The 17565-nt window shown below is 41.0% G+C and overlaps 1 protein-coding gene and 1 long non-coding RNA gene across 2 annotated transcripts; both read right to left on the minus strand.

Annotated features, from left to right (window-relative positions):
- On the minus strand, positions 1-2902 carry LOC140738358 (uncharacterized). Its single transcript, XR_012101359.1, has 2 exons — positions 2783-2902; positions 1-281 (listed from the first exon to the last, which is right to left on the minus strand). It is a non-coding gene; the product is annotated as an uncharacterized lncRNA (long non-coding RNA).
- Positions 2903-6968: 4066 nt separating this feature from the next.
- LOC140738352 (C-signal-like) lies at positions 6969-15661 on the minus strand. The gene is made up of 6 exons (XM_073065574.1): positions 15512-15661; positions 14443-14494; positions 12132-12319; positions 9491-9646; positions 7831-7941; positions 6969-7249 (listed from the first exon to the last, which is right to left on the minus strand). The coding sequence occupies exons 1-6, from the start codon at positions 15644-15646 to the stop codon at positions 7136-7138; spliced, it is 756 nt and encodes a 251-aa protein (XP_072921675.1). The 5' UTR covers positions 15647-15661; the 3' UTR covers positions 6969-7135.
- Positions 15662-17565: the final 1904 nt, after the last annotated feature.

A 17565-nucleotide genomic window follows, 5' to 3' on the forward strand; every position in this document is an offset into this window, starting at 1 on the left:
TTCAGTTAAATTGTGATAACTTTATTAAGAATTTATATTTATTAAAGTGTTAGGTACATCTAGTATACTGTTCATTACTTCCAATATGCAGTATTAAACTTATAAATTCAAAAATCAGTGGTAATAAATTCCACTTTGATTTCATGTTAATTCGTGCAAGTTAGTCTTCACCAAGGTACACGTTCACCTCTCCAGTCTATAAACGATCCATTGTCTTTGTCTGACAGATTCGAAAACACCCTGAGTAATCCTTGTATACTTTCTTCTTTGGTTAGTGGTGCCTGGTGAAAGCAAACAAAATAAAAGATTAGATAGAAATAAAGTACAAAGACCAAGATCCCCAGACATGAAGGTATTTTGTCCGGCAAGGGCAGCTCTGAATCAATATCCAAACTAGTTACCGGACCTTGGGGAAAAATCTGCATTGGAATGAACTTGCAGACCCCTCGTATCAGTGGCCTCAGTGAGGCAGCCTGGACAGCAGGAGACAATATGACAACAAACGTGATGTGTGCCAAAGGCAAAAGCCTAATTAAAGTGATGAACTGCAATGAACTACTTTGAATATGGCAACATAACTCACTGATGGTGAAAAAGGGTATCGGATAAATAAAAGGGAGTAATAATTAAGTTCAAAATTTAGTTCTGGTAAGTTAACTTGAGCAGCTAAAAGATAATTTTTACAGATAAATGTACATTTATCAAATTGGCTGATCAGCAAACATCACCATGGGTAACAGCAGTAGCTTGAATCTTTCAAAAAGCCACACCTGCAGGAATCAAGATAGCTGTAGGTGCAAAACTACCCTGATACAACAAAAGCAGCCTGAGATTTGTTTAAACATTGGCAACATTCGAGTTTAAACAAAAAAAGTATTTGCAGCACATTATTATAAAAAGTGCCATAAATTTACAAAAGAAAACAACTCTTAACTATACTTACTCCACGAGTAAATCTTTTGTGGCTTTGGGAATGGCAAGTTGGATGAAATGTTAGGACCAGGTTTACCATCACCGGAATATGTCGTCAAACATAACAGCTATACGGAGAGACGGGACAAACTCGGAATGTCTTCTCTGGAATGCTCAGGACTGATGGGTGGAAGACCCGACAGAAGTATATGAAATTAAGAGAGGAATAAATAGTATAGATGGTCAGAGTCTCTTTACCCCAGGGCAGAAATACCGAATACTGTACTAAAAGGGGTAACTCTGCAGTAAGAGGGGGCAAGTCTGAAGATGTGCGAAGCAGATCCATCAAACAGCATAGAATCGGATTTAAGAGGTTGTACACGTACAAGATGGTGGCACAGTACCATCATGATTAGCTCAATGATTTACAGTACCACCGACCCGACCCAGATTCAATTCCCACTGTTGCCTGTAAAGAGTTTTGCGTTGTCCCCGTAACCTCATGAGTTTCCTCCCACAGTCCAGGGACGTACCGGTTGGCAAGTTAATTGCTCACTGTAAATTGTCTGATGATTAGGCTGGCATAGAAAAGGGCTGGAAGGACCTATTCTGCGCTGTATCTCTATAACTCCACCGAAGATGCCATCTCATTGGCTCTTCAGTCAGCCCTGGAACATCGGTCCAGCAAAGATGCACACATCCGGATGCTCTTTATCGACTACAGCTCAGCATTCAATACCATCATCCCCTCAAAACTAAACAATTTGCTCCTGGCCCTCGGCCTCAATATCTTGATTTCCTCATTTTGCAGACGCCAGTCGGTTCGGATTGGCAACAACATCTCCACGATCTCCATCAGGACAGGTGCACTGCAAGGCCATGTTTTTAGTCCTCTCCTCTGCTCTACGGTTAGAAGCATGTAGCTAAGCACAGCTCCAAAGCCATATTCAAGTTTGCTGGTGAAACCACAGTTGTCGGCTGAGTCAAAGGTGCTGATGAATCAGCATACAGGAGAGAAATTGAAAATCTGACTGACTGGTGCTACAGCTCCTTAGCAGTTTGCAAAGATTCAGCATGACATCTAAACCTCTGATCAACTTCTACAGACGTGTAGTGGAGAGTATATTGACTGGCTGCATCACACTGAAACCACCAATGCCCTTGTACCGAAACTCCTACAAAAAGTAGTGGATACGGCCCAGTCCATCACGAGTAAATCCCTTTTCCCATATTGGACTGGGCTTGGCTGGAACAACTACTTTTTGTAGCCTTCTCCACTCACAGGCATTGGTGTTCCCATACCAGTCTGGAATGCGACCAGTCAGCGTTCTCTCCACTGTGCATCTATAAAGGATTGTCAAAGTTGTAGACGACAGGCCGAAGAGCTGCTGCCGTGACCTTCTTCGTCACAAACAGGAGAAAAACTGCAGATGCTGGAAATCCGAGCAACACACAAAAAATGCCGCAGGAACTCCGCAGGCCAGGCAGCATCTACGGAAAAAAGTGCAGTCGACGTTTCGGGCCCGAAACCCTTGTGTTCCCCTCTCCCCTACCCCCACCACCTTTTAACTCTGCTCTTCAGCTTTTCTTCCTCCAGTCTTGCCGAAACGTCCCGGCCCGAAACATCGACTGTACTTTTCTCCCCCCGTAGATGCTGCCTGGCCTGCTGAGTTCCTCCGGCGTTTTGCATGTGCCTTCTTTGTAATGACACTTACACTCAGGGCCTCTGAAATAATAAAGTGAAGGAATTGGACTCCAATGATCTGGAAAAGTTAAATGTAGAGTTGGGGGATGGAAGGAGCAAGTGGGTAGAAAATCATGGAAGAAGAAATAGTCAATACTAGTCAAGTAGGATCTCTGATAAAATCACCTGTTCAAACGAACCAAATGTACTAAAGAGAGAACTTCTATCTATCTGTTCAAATGTCACTGGGTGCATCAGCAGACAGGCATTTTGGCAGTGACCATCTCAAACAGTTCCAGATCCTCCGTTGCTAAAAGTCCTTCTGCAAAACAAGTGTCACGACATATGCCAATGGTATTAAACCCAATTCTGATTCTGAATTTGTTTATCTTTAAATGCTGTTTAATAAACTCAGTTACTCACACCCTTAATTTGGTCAACGTTTCAGGCCAAAAAACTTCTTCAGGACTGAAAAGAGGCCAGAATAAAAAGGTGGCGGGAGGGGGAAGGAGGCTAGCTAGTTTATACACTAAATAATGTTCAGGCGCGAGAGTCCTTGCATATTTGGATTATAAACCCTGCAGAATTCCCCCACAGATTGATATCTTGCATAGAGAAGCCTCTGGACAGTTTCCCAACTGGATGATGGGCTACCTGCTGGAGAAATCCTTTCACGTTAACAGTTTATTGATACATGCTACTAAAGAGACCAACTATCAAATTTGTTCTCATCTCTTGCTGACTCCCCCAGACAAGTTTCCCTATATATAATGACTGAAACATATAAGGTTATTGATTGAAACATATAAGATTATTAAGGGATTGGACACGCTAGAGGCAGGAAACATATTCCTGATGTTGGGGGAGTCCAGAACCAGAGGCCACAGTTTAAGAATAAGGGGTAGGCCATTTAGAACAGAGTTGAGGAAAAACTTTTTCACCCAGAGAGTTGTGGATCTGTGGAATGCTCTGCCTCAGAAGGCAGTGGAGGCCAATTCTCTGGATGCTTTCAAGAAAGAGTTAGATAGAGTTCCTAAAGATAGTGGAGTCAAATGATACGTGGAGAGGGCAGGAACGGGGATTGTGGATGATCAGCCATGATCACATTGAATGGTGGTGCTGGCTCAAAGGGCCGAATGGCCTACTCCTGCACCTATTGTCTATATATTGCATCTGCTTTACCCACGTTCTTCTCACTGAGTTTGTAACTGCCCTCTGAATGTTAGTTTATTATTGATCCTTACTGGCTATTACTCTCCAATCGTGACCTCTGCTTGCAACTTGCAATCTCCCCCAATTCCCGATGATTATTTCATTCGTATGAACTGTATACAAGACAAGCTTTTGCTCTATCTGGGCACACGTGACAATAATAAACAAATTATCGATACCAAAAAAATCTGATTTCACTACATTGCCAATGCCGCTGAAGATTACGCTCAGCTGCCACTTTATTAGGTACACCAGTACACCTGCTCATTAATGTATATATTTGATCAGCCAATCGCAAGGCAGCAACTCAGTATTTAAAAGCATGCAGACATGGTCAAGAGGTTCACTTGTTTCTTTTCCCAGACCAAACATCAGAATGCGGAAGAAATGTGCTCTAAGTGAGTTTGACTGTGGAGTGATTATTGGTGCCAGATGGGGTGGTTTGAGTATCTCAGAAGCTGCAGACCTCCTGGGATTTGCACACACAGTCTCTCAACTATACAGAGAATACTGAGAAAAACAAAAAACATCCAATGTGGAAGCAGAGGCGAGAGTCCGGTGATGTCATCATCGAGAATGGCAGCTTAAGTCACAAGCTCCTCCGGAAAAGCACGTATTATGCCCCAATAACCCATCAAATATAATATTTTTCAAAAAATACTTGAACTGAAAAGGGGGGCAAGAATGGGGAGAAGAAATGGAAATAAAAAAAGCGACACTGCGGAGCCTGCGTCCGAGAGGAGTGCAGCGAGCGTCTCTACGACCCGACTGCATGCTAGCGAGGCGGCTGCTGGGCCTCGTTCAGGCAAAGTGGCGAACAGCTTCGAAATCCTGAAAGAAATAATGGAGGTCCAGAAAGATATAAAGCAGCAGCTCCGTGATATTAAGGCAGAGTTCCCCAGCGTTAATCAAAAAATAGCGGTGGCAGAGATTCGCATTGAGAAGGTGGAAGATCGCGTTCAAAACGTGGAGTGGATACTGAGCAAGACAATAAAAATAATACATCACCAAGAAGGTAAACTGCTTGACCTGGAGGGAAGATCACGGCGGGGGAAATATCAGAATCTACAACGTTCCCGAAGGAGCAGATGGCTCGTTTATGACGAAATTTGTCGAAAAGTTACTGCGGGACGCGCTGGATCTTCCCTTGGTTATGGAGCTGGAAGTGGAATGAGCCCACCGTGTGTTAGTCCCAAAACCTACCCAGGATAGAAAGCCACGCTCAATAATAATAAAATTCCTGCAGTACAGCACCAAGGCGCAGATTCTACAAAGGGCTAGGGGTAAGAAGAGAGTGTTTTATGACGATAAATTAATATATCTCGACTAAGATTACCCCCCCCCATGGTTCTGCAGAAGCGTAAAGAATACTCTGAAGTAAAGCGAGTACTAAAGCAAAACAAGATTAGATTTCAAACTCCGTACCCTGCTATACTTCGAGTGTTTTATGACAATGGGACGTGGTTGTACCAGACGGTGGAAGAGGCGACTACAGACATGAAGACAAGAGGGTTGCCCGTTAGTGTCACCAAAACGAGGGAAAGCCTGAATGAGGAATTATCCCGCTCCGCTTGGGAAATAGTGCGAGAAACGAGAAGGCAGGAGACGGGAGGAGGCCGAGAGAAATATATCAGGAAGAGACCGGGAGTTTCCCAAAGACAGTCCTCACCCCCTTCAGAAGAGCCATAAGATTTGGCTAACTTTAAAAATGTTGAGAAGCTAAATGGAAGCAAAAGTACATGGTGATATACCTATCTCGAGAAATATTTATTATAATGTGGATTTTATATTACTTAGTTATTATTCTTTATTCTCTCACTTACTCCTTTTTCCCCACCAAAATGACAATATATATGTGTATGTATGTATGTATGTGTGTGTGTGTATATAATATATATATATAATATAAAAATATGTATATGTTTGTGTATGTATATATATAGGAGGAGTACACAGGGAAATCTTTTCTGTGTAATGGATTTGTTCACTGACTTTTATGAATACTGCATTGGGGGCCCTCAACTCACAAGTAGGAGGGGTTATCCCCCACAGCTAGACATTTCCTGTAACTCAACGCAGGGTCATCTACTAGAGACCTCAGCCTTGGAATCACACGTTCATTGCCATTTTTGATGTTATTTGCACTTCTTGTTTCTTAATTGTTCAGGGAGTAGATTGATCAAGTTTTATTCTAATTTCAATGATGCATTGACAGATAAATACGGATGGATAAGGACAAGGTAAAATTCATTTCTTCTAATGTCAATGGACTATTAAATCCAATCAAATGTAAGAGAATTTTATCTAATTTGAAACAATTTGATTCATACTGGGAAAAATGGTTTAACTACATAATGCCTCATAGGCCTGATTTTATTCTCACAAATCAATGAATCTGTTGTAAAAAAAAAGATCACTCCCTACTTGTACATAGTTCTTTCCTTTTGCTTGTTTTTTCTTTCCACTCTTTTCTATGTGTATACCTCAGATAAATACTTTGTGGAGATTTGTGATATATATGATTATATGATAGATATGTACAACGTCTGAAATACATCTTGTGGAAATGTTTGTTTGATGATGAACTTCAATAAAAAAATAAATTACAAAAAACATCCAATGAGAGGCATTTCCATGGGCAAAAACGCCTTGTCAATGAATTGAATATTTGACTTTATTTCTAATATCCTTCATATACATGAGTAAAAATCTTTACATTTCCATCTGTATGTGCAATTTATAGTAATTTGTAATAAATGTATGTATAACAATACAGCATAGAAATACAATTGTATCAGCATGAATTAATCAGTCTGTTGGGCTGGTGGAAGAAGCTGTCCCAGAACCTGTTGTTCCTGACTTTAATGCTGCGGTACTGTTTCCCGGATGGTAGCAGCTGGAACAGAGAGGTCAGGGGAGAATAGCCAGACTGGCTTAAGCTGACAGGAAGGCAACAGTAGCTAATAATGACGTGATACAAGTGACGTGCAGAAGAGCATCTCTGAAGGCACAACACATCAAACCTTGAAGTGGATGGGCTGTAGCAGCAGAAGACCATGATCGTATACTCAGTGGCCACTTTATTAGGCACAGGAGCTACCTAATAATGTGGCCACTGGGTGTATATTCAAATGAAGTGCAAGAAATTCAATACACGTAATTCAGTTAAATTGTGATAACTTTATTAAGAATTTATATTTATTAAAGTGTTAGGTACATCTAGTATACTGTTCATTACTTCCAATATGCAGTATTAAACTTATAAATTCAAAAATCAGTGGTAATAAATTCCACTTTGATTTCATGTTAATTCGTGCAAGTTAGTCTTCACCAAGGTACACGTTCACCTCTCCAGTCTATAAACGATCCATTGTCTTTGTCTGACAGATTCGAAAACACCCTGAGTAATCCTTGTATACTTTCTTCTTTGGTTAGTGGTGCCTGGTGAAAGCAAACAAAATAAAAGATTAGATAGAAATAAAGTACAAAGACCAAGATCCCCAGACATGAAGGTATTTTGTCCGGCAAGGGCAGCTCTGAATCAATATCCAAACTAGTTACCGGACCTTGGGGAAAAATCTGCATTGGAATGAACTTGCAGACCCCTCGTATCAGTGGCCTCAGTGAGGCAGCCTGGACAGCAGGAGACAATACGACAACAAACGTGATGTTTGCCAAAGGCAAAAGCCTAATTAAAGTGATGAACTGCAATGAACTACTTTGAATATGGCAACATAACTCACTGATGGTGAAATGGGGGGGGGTTATGCTGCATAATCCAAAAACAAAAAGTTCATTTTCTGATGTAACAACTTTCATTAAAACTCAAGCTTGGCAAATATTAAAATAATTACAGAGGAAATTGAGGTAAATAGTATAAGCAAACAATAAAATGGGTGGATATTAATCAAGATTAATAACAAATTAACTACTGAGATAGAATTGAAATCTCTTATTTAAAAAACTTAGTCATATTGATGGCTGATGCAATTCTAGACTATTCACTATGTCTTTTTTCTTACCTTTTCAGTACCCATGTCTGTTTTGACCCAGCCGGGGTGCACTGAAGCACAAAGGATTCCGTGGGGTGTCAGCTCATTAGTTAAGCACTTGGTGACCATATTCAGTCCAGCCTGTTTAAAAGACCAATATAGCTAAGTGACTGCATTATTATCTGGCAAAAATTGCAGTTCGCAAGTTTTCTTTAAGGCATCAGATGACCAACTCATACAAGTGTCAATCCCACCTCCTCACTGTTCTTTCCCAGAATACTAACTCTTCTTCAGACTCTCATTTGCCCTTCCGATTAAAAACCGCAATGGTTTCAGCCCAAACTCCTTGTCACAACCATTAGGTATTGTGACTTTTCACTTTTAAAATGGGTTTTAAAAGACATTCCAGGCAAGGGTTTATATAGTTTTATGCATTCTTGAAAAATGTGAATGTCACTCTAATTTATCTACTGTGATAATCCCGGTGATTTGTGGTGTACACATCCTGAAGCTTTATTGCGCTTTCCATAATGGAATAGCCAGTTGGTGGTGTTGTGGCATCCACACCCGACTTGGAGGCGAGTGGTCCTGGGTTCAAATCCGGCTGGCTCCCTGCACGCTTTCCATCCGTGCTGGGTTGGGTGTCGAGCTGGCAACTCGGCCTCAAGAAAGCAGACAAAAGTGCTATAGGTTTCCAGCCTATGTGCCACAAGGTGTGGAAAGGAATGAAAAAAGGTCATAACGGAATGGCCAATCTTCTCATAGCATTTGAGCTCCGGCCACTTGTAGACATTCATCATCTTTCATGCACTTTATGTTCTTATTCAGAAATCTCAGCATTATTTGTGTTTTTGCAGTCTTTTCTATCCACACACAGTTCCAATTAATCACGCATTGTTCAGCTTTAGTCTGAATGCATTGAGTCACATTTTATTAATGACTAGACCATTCTGCATTGTGCCATTCTTGTTGCAATTTGTCTATAGCCAGTTGTGTCATTAAGGCACTTTAGCAGAATGGTTCTAGACAAAAGTACTACCTTTTCATTGCAGCTTAGACCAAGGGGTGAAACCTCTTCCAAGGATTGGCACCCAGCTGACATTATGAAAATCTCTACAAATGGTAATTTCACACAAGATGCTGTGGGATGCCAGGGCAGAAAATTAGAAATAGATCATGCTGATTTTTAAAAAAACAGCGGTGTTCTTCTGAGGGGTGAGCTAAAGAATGAAATTGAGGAAGTTAAAAGATTTACTCTGCATCTACTATGCACTAGCCTAACCACTTTACGATGGCCAATGAACCTACCAACAGGTAGGTCTTTGGAATATGCAAGGAAGCCACATGGTCACAGGGAGAATGTACAAAATGTCTTGCAAACAGCGACGGGAACTGAACCTGGGTCACTGGTACCGTAAAGCATTGTGCTAGCCACCACGATACCACTGCCGCCCCAATATTTTATCTGCGATAGGGTTCACTGATGTCATGGCAGGAAGTAACTAATGCTAACTATGGCTTCATTTTGGTAAGTACAACCAGCCCACACGTCCACCGCCTCCAAATGGCAAAGTAAAAGTTCTGTAAAGAACCTGGAGGATAAACAAACATCAACAAACACGAGTTATCGAATGCAGTTGGATTTGTTTAATCATTGTTCCCCTTTGTGCATGCAGTTAAGGACAAGGACCTTGCTGATCCTGTAGGCACATGCTTTCCAAAACTCCATGCTGAAAGTCTCCATGGAGCCCATGATAGAGGACATGTTGATAACCGCTGCTTTCTTACTGCTGAAGCCAGGTTCATCACTCAGCTGAGCTGCTTTCATTAAAGCCGGCAGAAAAGCCTGTAACATAAGGAAGAGGTACTGAGAAAAGCAGCACAAACGAGCATTATAAACAGGAATAACACTTGGCACGTTCTTCTTTTTGGGAAAATGAGACAATGTCATTGAAATTAACAAAATTGATTAAAACAAGCAAAATAAACAACCTGAACATCTATTATAGCTTATTGAGCACTTCATTGCCTTTCTAAAGATTTTTAAAATAATCTTTGAAGTACAAATATATGGAGAGGAATGTCAAATGATAATGACAACTAAGATAACAGATGACACTGGGCAACAAAAATTTTGCTTGCTGAATACTTTTGGGTGTATCTTATGGATTTTGGGCTGATGATCATGCAACCTCCATGGAATTTCCTTATCGTGAACCATTATTTTGAAATCACCTCTATTTTTTATTTGAACTCATAATTCAAGTCAATTAAAACATTGTCCACAATGTAAGCTGAAAAGATTTCCATCTTGTCCAGGCACCCCTGGGCATGTTTAGGCAGGACAAGCTTTAGAAAGGCTATAAATTTCCTCAAAAGATTTCAATGTTTGAGACGAATTTCTCAGAATATCTGATGCCAAGATTAAGAAAGGCATTTTTGATGGTCCACAAATCAAACAGATCATCAATGACAGACACTTGAAGAACTTCTAGCGGGACCGGAGAAAATTGCATGGAAGGTATTCAAGGATGTTGTTGAAATTTTTCTTGGCAAATGCAGAACACCAAACTACCTGTAGCTGGTTGACAACATGCTTCAAGCATACAAAACCATGAAGTGCAACATGTCACGGAAGATTAAATTTCTGCATTCCCATTTAGATTTTTCCCTGCAAATCTTAGCGCTATCAGAGACAAGTGTGGTGGAGGTTTTCACCAGGACACTGCTGTCATGGAGAAACGGCATCAGGGCAACTGGAATCCATCAATACCGGCTGATTTTTGGACAAGGTTGAGAAGCCTCTCACACTGAGTACAAGCGATAATCATCAGCAAAACGTTTTTAGCTTAGTTGAACTATTGCAAGGCATCAGTAACCGTTATTCAATGAAACACATTAATTCATTCAGAGTTAATTTCTTTCTCCAAATTCCCAGGTGATAAAAGTGATCTGAAATTATATTTTAGCTTCAAGCAGTCTATCATAAAATAAACTCTGAGGAAGCAGCACTTATGAAAAAAATTGTCCAAATACGCCAGTCTTAAACTCTTCTCATTAGCGACTATAACTTGTCAAACAGAATTTTCAAAATCTGCTGATATCTTTGCATCAGCTGCTGCCTACTTGGTAATAATCTCAACTCAAGTCAGGAGGTTGCAGATTCAAGTCCAGCTTCCGAGGACTGAGCAGAAAAGCCGTCAGCAGGCATACCACAGCAGTTCTGAACACTGTTGCACTAGCAGTGATACTAAAGATTAACTTTGTTTGTCACATGTATATCAAAACACACAGTGAACTGTGTTGCTTGCTTCAGGAAGGTGCTGAGGGCAGCATACATAGCATGCCCACAATTTAGTAACCCTAACCTGTACATCTTTGGAATTTTACTGACTTGTAGATGGGATTTAAACACAGAGCTGTTCAACTGTCTGTTCTCTTAGGTGGATATAAGAACCAATAATTTAACCATTACTTTCTCTCTTTCTACACTGCCAGAAATAAATCACGTGATCATTTGTTACATCTTGCTGTCCATGAACTGGCTAGTGACTACTTTTCCAAAGTTATCCATTAACTGCTTCAGGTGACCTGAAAAGATTTTAATAGTTTCAAGTCCTATTTTAAAGTCAATATTATTATTTTCCTTCTCTCAGTTGCCCAATGAATGACATTTTCTGCTCCTTCATAATGATCTACTTAGTCATGTTCACAAGTTGACAACTTGATGAGAGACAGTTAACAAACTGGCCAAACAAGTCATCGATGAAGTGTAGGCCAGCGGTCACAACCTGGAGTCCATGGACCCCTTAGTTAATGTGGTGAACTATATATACCTGTCTGGACACGCTCCCTGCTGACTGCTCCTGTGGCCCCTCCCACTGACCATGGCTCCTCCCACAGACCCCGGTATAAAGGCGATTGAGGCCTGAGCCTGGCCCTCATTCTCCAGGATGTAGTATGGTGGTCAACTACTGCTTGTTCTTTCTTCCAGTCAATAAAAGCCGATATCTCGTCTCACGTCTCAGAGAGTTATTGATGGTGCATCAATTAATGATAAAACTCCACTGCATTAAAAAAAAGTTGGGAACCCCTGTTGTAGACCTATCAATGCAGCATTTAAGCAAGATTTCTTGGAAGAAAAGCAATCTCAAAAACTAGGGTACAAAGTACAGCATTTGTACACAGCATCTCTTGCATCCATTCTGAAAGATAGTACGAGGAGGATTTAGTCCCCACCCTCTTCTCTGTACCCTCTGCCCAGCCAAGGAAATTGAACAGAACCAATGGTACAATGAATACCTCAAAACCAAACCTAAATTGCAAGTTACCTTGGTAACCATCATTGGGCCAATGACATTGATCGTGTGAGTCTTCGTCATCATTTCTGGGGTAATGTCATTCAGACCTCCGTCAATATTGATCCCAGCATTGTTTATTAACAGATTCAGGCCATCGTTTTTCAATACCTTTTGTATCTCTTCAGCACTCGTTTGAATGCTGTCAAAGTCATCCAGATCTTTAAAAATATATATAAAGAAATTAAATCTGGGTTATTCATTTGTACTGCCTTTTTCTAACTTAAAAGCTGCTCGTGTCATATCACAGCACAGAGATTTACATTATATCTAACACTGATGATATTTAACAAATAGATTGTAAAACGCAGTGCAGTGTATCTAAAGTTGGAGTACAAATGTTAAGCACATTCTTTAACTCTTAAAATACCTTTTTTTTTCTCAATCAATTTTCTGGATTGCTGGATGGTTACAGCCACAGGTACCTTAGCCACTTGTACGCCTACATAAAGTCTACACCCCTCATTCTCAGAGCTCTGATATGCTAATAGAGTATCGTTTATAAATGTACAAATACCAAAACATGATTGACAATATACTTCACTATTTTATGATGTTAGTTAAAACACTGATAAATAAAAGGGAGTAATAAATCAGTTCAAAATTTAGTTCTGGTAAGTTAACTTGAGCAGCTAAAAGATAATTTTTGCAGATAAATGTACATTTATCAAATTGGCTGATCAGCAAACATCACCATGGGTAACTGCAGTAGCTTGAATCTTTCAAAAAGCCACACCTGCAGGAATCAAGATAGCTGTAGGTGCAAAACTACCCTGATACAACAAAAGCAGCCTGAGATTTGTTTAAACATTGGTAACATTCGAGTTTAAACAAAAAAAGTATTTGCAGCACATTATTATAAAAAGTGCCATAAATTTACAAAAGAAAACAACTCTTAACTATACTTACTACATGAGTAAATCTTTTGTGGCTTTGGGAATGGCAAGTTGGATGAAATGTTAGGACCAGGTTTACCATCACCGGAATATGTCGTCAAACATAACAGCTATACGGAGAGACGGGACAAACTCGGATTGTCTTCTCTGGAATGCTCAGGACTGATGGGTGGAAGACCCGACAGAAGTATATGAAATTAAGAGGGGAATAAATAGTATAGATGGTCAGAGTCTCTTTACCCCAGGGCAGAAATACCGAATACTGTACTAAAAGGGGTAACTCTGCAGTAAGAGGGGGCAAGTCTGAAGATGTGCGAAGCAGATCCATCAAACAGCATAGAATCGGATTTAAGAGGTTGTACACGTACAAGATGGTGGCACAGTACCATCATGATTAGCTCAATGATTTACAGTACCACCGACCCGACCCAGATTCAATTCCCACTGTTGCCTGTAAAGTTTTGTGTTGTCCCCGTAACCTCATGAGTTTCCTCCAGACGCTTTGATTTCCTCCCACAATCCCACAGGTGCACTGCAAGGCCGTGTGTTTAGTCCTCTGCTCTGCTCTACCGTTAGAAGCATGTAGCTAAGCACAGCTCCAAAGCCATATTCAAGTTTGCTGGCGAAACCACAGTTGTCGGCTGAGTCAAAGGTGCTGATGAATCAGCATATAGGAGAGAAATTGAAAATCTGACTGACTGGTGCCACAGCAAAAACCTCTTACTCAATGTCAGCAAGACCTGGGAGTGAATTATTGACTTCAGCAGGAGGAAACGGAGGTTCATGAGCCAGTCCTCATCAGAGGTCGAAGGGGTCAGCAGCTTTAACTTCCTCAGTGTTATATTTTGGAGGACCTGTCCTGGGCTCAGCACGCAAGTAGAATTATGAAGAAAGCACAGCAGTGCCTCTACTTCCCTATGAGTTTGTGAAGATTCAGCTTGACATCTAAACCTCTGACGAACTTCTATAGATATGTAGTGGAGAGTATATTGAGTGGCTGCATCACACTGAAAACACCAATGCCCTTCAACAGAAACGCCTACAAAAAGTAGTGGATACGGCCCAGTCCATCACGAGTAAATCCCCCCCTCATTGAGCATATCTAGATGACTATCCTGCGACAGTGTTTCATCAGCGTCTATTATCAGGGACCCCCAATACCCAGGTCGTGCTCTCTTCCTTCTGTTGCCATCAGGAAGGTGGTACAGGAGCCTCATGGCTGACCTACCATGTTCAGAGACAGACAGTTACTACCCCTCAACCGTCAGGCTCCTGAACCAAAGGGGATAACCACACTCAGCTTCACTTTTGATACAGAAATCAACTCAGAGCATGCAGGAAAATTCACAGTCTTAACAAAAGTCACTATGGTATTGATAATCACTTACCCATATTAACTATTTTTATGTTTGAGAAACCTTTTGCCAAGTTCTTAAGATCCTACAGAGCACAGAGACATTAATTAAATACCATTCGGAAAAATAAACGGCAATATTATCCAACAGCATCTGATCAGTGAAAATCTCTACAGCCGGTTCTTTGGACATTTTTTTGTTGCATGAAAAATATGGCAAGAGTCCAGAGAGGCATTAACAATAAATCACGAGAGTACATTTTCAAATGTTTTGATGATTTTAGCAGAATAAGTACTATGAAAGAACAGCCAAATTGTGCATGTTGGACAAATAGAAGAAAATTGTACTAAATACATTATTTGTGGTTTCAAAAGCAGGAATACAAAACATCTGACTTCAGCCCATTCACAATGCACAATGTTCTAGTGACTTTATGACACTGGGATCCTTCTGGGCACGGGTAATATAAAACAGAAAAATTACTGATGAGAATTCAACAAGTGGCAGAGGAAAAAAGCTGCACAATGTTGACATATATCTTTATTTTTACATACATCAACGAAAACCAAAGAGAATCTTTTCAAAGGTGGAAGAATATTTTAAATTAATGATTTACCCTACCTCATGCTCCAAAAGTGCAGCAAACGATGACCACAGAATCCAAAGAAGAGCAAGATTTTAAAAAAATGAAAACAAACGGACTCAATGGCCAGATAATGGTCATTTTACCTGATGCACAGAAACACGCGTAGGCCATTCAGCCCCTCGCCCCGTGCCTAATCGGCTTTTTCAATCGGACCACAACATATCCGTATAACCTGTCGATGTCCCTGTAAATATTGACCTCCTGCTCTTTGTCGCTCCAGTGATCCATTCTTACCAGGGCTGGGGGTTGAGAGTTGCAACGGGAGCTGGACTTTGTTTAAATAGAAACAAAGCACAGGCGCGGCTAAGGGAGAAATTATTTGACTCAGCCTCGTACCGAGTGGGTCGCCTCTGCAGAAAGATCCCACCCCATCATCAGGCTATTAACCATTTGGTAAAAGCCCTCTTGACCATTGCCTCAAGCAATAAGCTGCCTTTCAGGGCTGAAGCCACTCACCGTCCCCCGGGCTCCCTCGGGGTCTCTGCAGGCGGCGAACAGGTAACGTGGCGGCCGCTCAGCCCGGCTCAGCTGGCGGATCAACTCCAGGCCCAGCCCGCGATTCGCTCCCGTCACTAGCACCGCTCGCTGCATCCCTGCTGCCGTCACTCCAGCCCCGGCTCTCCCATCACAATGTCTGGGTATCGACTGATATAAACTCTGGGCGGGCCCGCGACTTGAACATTAACTCATGTAAAGGCTGGGTTAGGTGATGGCCACTTGTACGCCTACATAAAGTCTACACCCCTCTCTCTCAGAGCTCTGATATGTTAATAGAGTATCGTTTATAAATGTACAAACACCAAAACTCTTAGAATTTTTTTCTAGTATATATACAGTACTTTTTTTTAAAAAAGGGATCATTTGGCACAAGATTGTCAAAGTTGTAGACGACACGCCGAAGAGCTGCTGCCGTGACCTTCTTCGTCACAAACAGGAGAAAACCCGCAGATGCTGGAAATCCGAGCAACACACAAAAAATGCCGCAGGAACTCCGCAGGCCAGGCAGCATCTACGGAAAAAAGTGCAGTCGACGTTTCGGGCCCGAAATCCTTGTGTTCCCCTCTCCCCTACCCCCACCACCTTTTAACTCTGCTCTTCAGCTTTTCTTCCTCCAGTCTTGCCGAAACGTCCCGGCCCGAAACATCGACTGTACTTTTCTCCCCCCGTAGATGCTGCCTGGCCTGCTGAGTTCCTCCGGCGTTTTGCATGTGCCTTCTTTGTAATGACACTTACGCTCAGGTCCTCTGAAATGATAAAGTGAAGGAATTGGACTCCAATGATCTGGAAAAGTTAAATGTAGAGTTGGGGGATGGAAGGAGCAAGTGGGTAGAAAATCATGGAAGAAGAAATAGTCAATACTAGTCAAGTAGGATCTCTGATAAAATCACCTGTTCAAACAAACCAAATGTACTAAAGAGAGAACTTCGATCTATCTGTTCAAATGTCACTGGGTGCATCAGCAGACAGGCATTTTGGCAGTGACCATCTCAAACAGTTCCAGATCCTCCGTTGCTAAACATCCTTCTGCAAAACAAGTGTCACGACATATGCCAATGGTATTAAACCCAATTCTGATTCTGAATTTGTTTATCTTTAAATGCTGTTTAATAAACTCAGTTACTCACACCCTTAATTTGGTCAAGGGATCATTTGGCACATTATGGCCTGCTTGGACCTCGAAAAAATTCATTATTCAGTTCTTAATTCGGATCTAAAGTTCCATAAGGTCTGGGGACCTTTTATCGAGTACTTTCATAACCTTCCTCTTGACTAGGGGTTTTTTTTTTCTTTTTTTTTCTTCTTTTCGGTCCCTTGCTTTCAGCTCCCTTTTTTTTCTGGTAGTAGGCATTATTATCCTCTGTTGCTAAGTGTATTTACAGTCTGGGAGTTTGACTGTCTGGACTTATACTCTTTATACTGTGTGGTGGTTGGTCTGGAGTTGTTGTTTTTTTCTTGTGTTGTGGGGCTTGGGGAGGACACTAAGCTCACTTGTCTTTAATTTAGGTGCTTTTTTGTTAAATTCTCTTCCTCTGTAGCATATTGTTATTGTATGCTTAATCTTGCACTGTATTAATGCTCCTCATTGGGATTTGGGGGTTTTAATTTTGTAAAATGTTTTGAAAAACTAATTTAATTTTTTTTTTTAAAAAGGTATCATTTGGCACAAGATTCCGAATCAGAATGCCAACCTTTGGGCAAATGCTTTCATGATAAATTGTTTTGCATGCAGAATAAAGACTGACATGCAAAATCAAAGTCACCCATATCCCACAGGAAATGTAATGGCGGGAATGGTGAGAAAGAGTTTGGCACATCAAAGAATTTAGGCCCAATATTTTTCAGACTGGAAGTACATATTCCAAAAAATTAATACCGGTAGTATTTAGATGAAATTCTATCTTTATTACATTTACTCCTTGTGATGTGGCAAACTCAGTTCTTTCCAGCTTAAAGGATCCACTGGTTCCCAAATAAATCTGTGGAAAGTACTTTATTTACATTATGACAAC

This window comes from Hemitrygon akajei, chromosome 14 (assembly GCF_048418815.1).
Source record: "Hemitrygon akajei chromosome 14, sHemAka1.3, whole genome shotgun sequence".
In the NCBI taxonomy this organism is placed as follows: Eukaryota; Metazoa; Chordata; class Chondrichthyes; order Myliobatiformes; family Dasyatidae; genus Hemitrygon; species Hemitrygon akajei.

Coding starts and splice junctions, on each gene's coding strand:
- LOC140738352 (XM_073065574.1), bottom strand. CDS start 15,646: ATGCAGCGAGCGGTGCTAGTGACGGGAGCGAATCGCGGGCTGGGCCTG. Junction 14,495..15,511: donor CCGAGGGAGCCCGGGGGACG/GTGAGTGGCTTC, acceptor TGTGCTCTGTAG/GATCTTAAGAACTTGGCAAA. Junction 7,250..7,830: donor CAGACATGGGTACTGAAAAG/GTAAGAAAAAAG, acceptor TGCTTTCACCAG/GCACCACTAACCAAAGAAGA.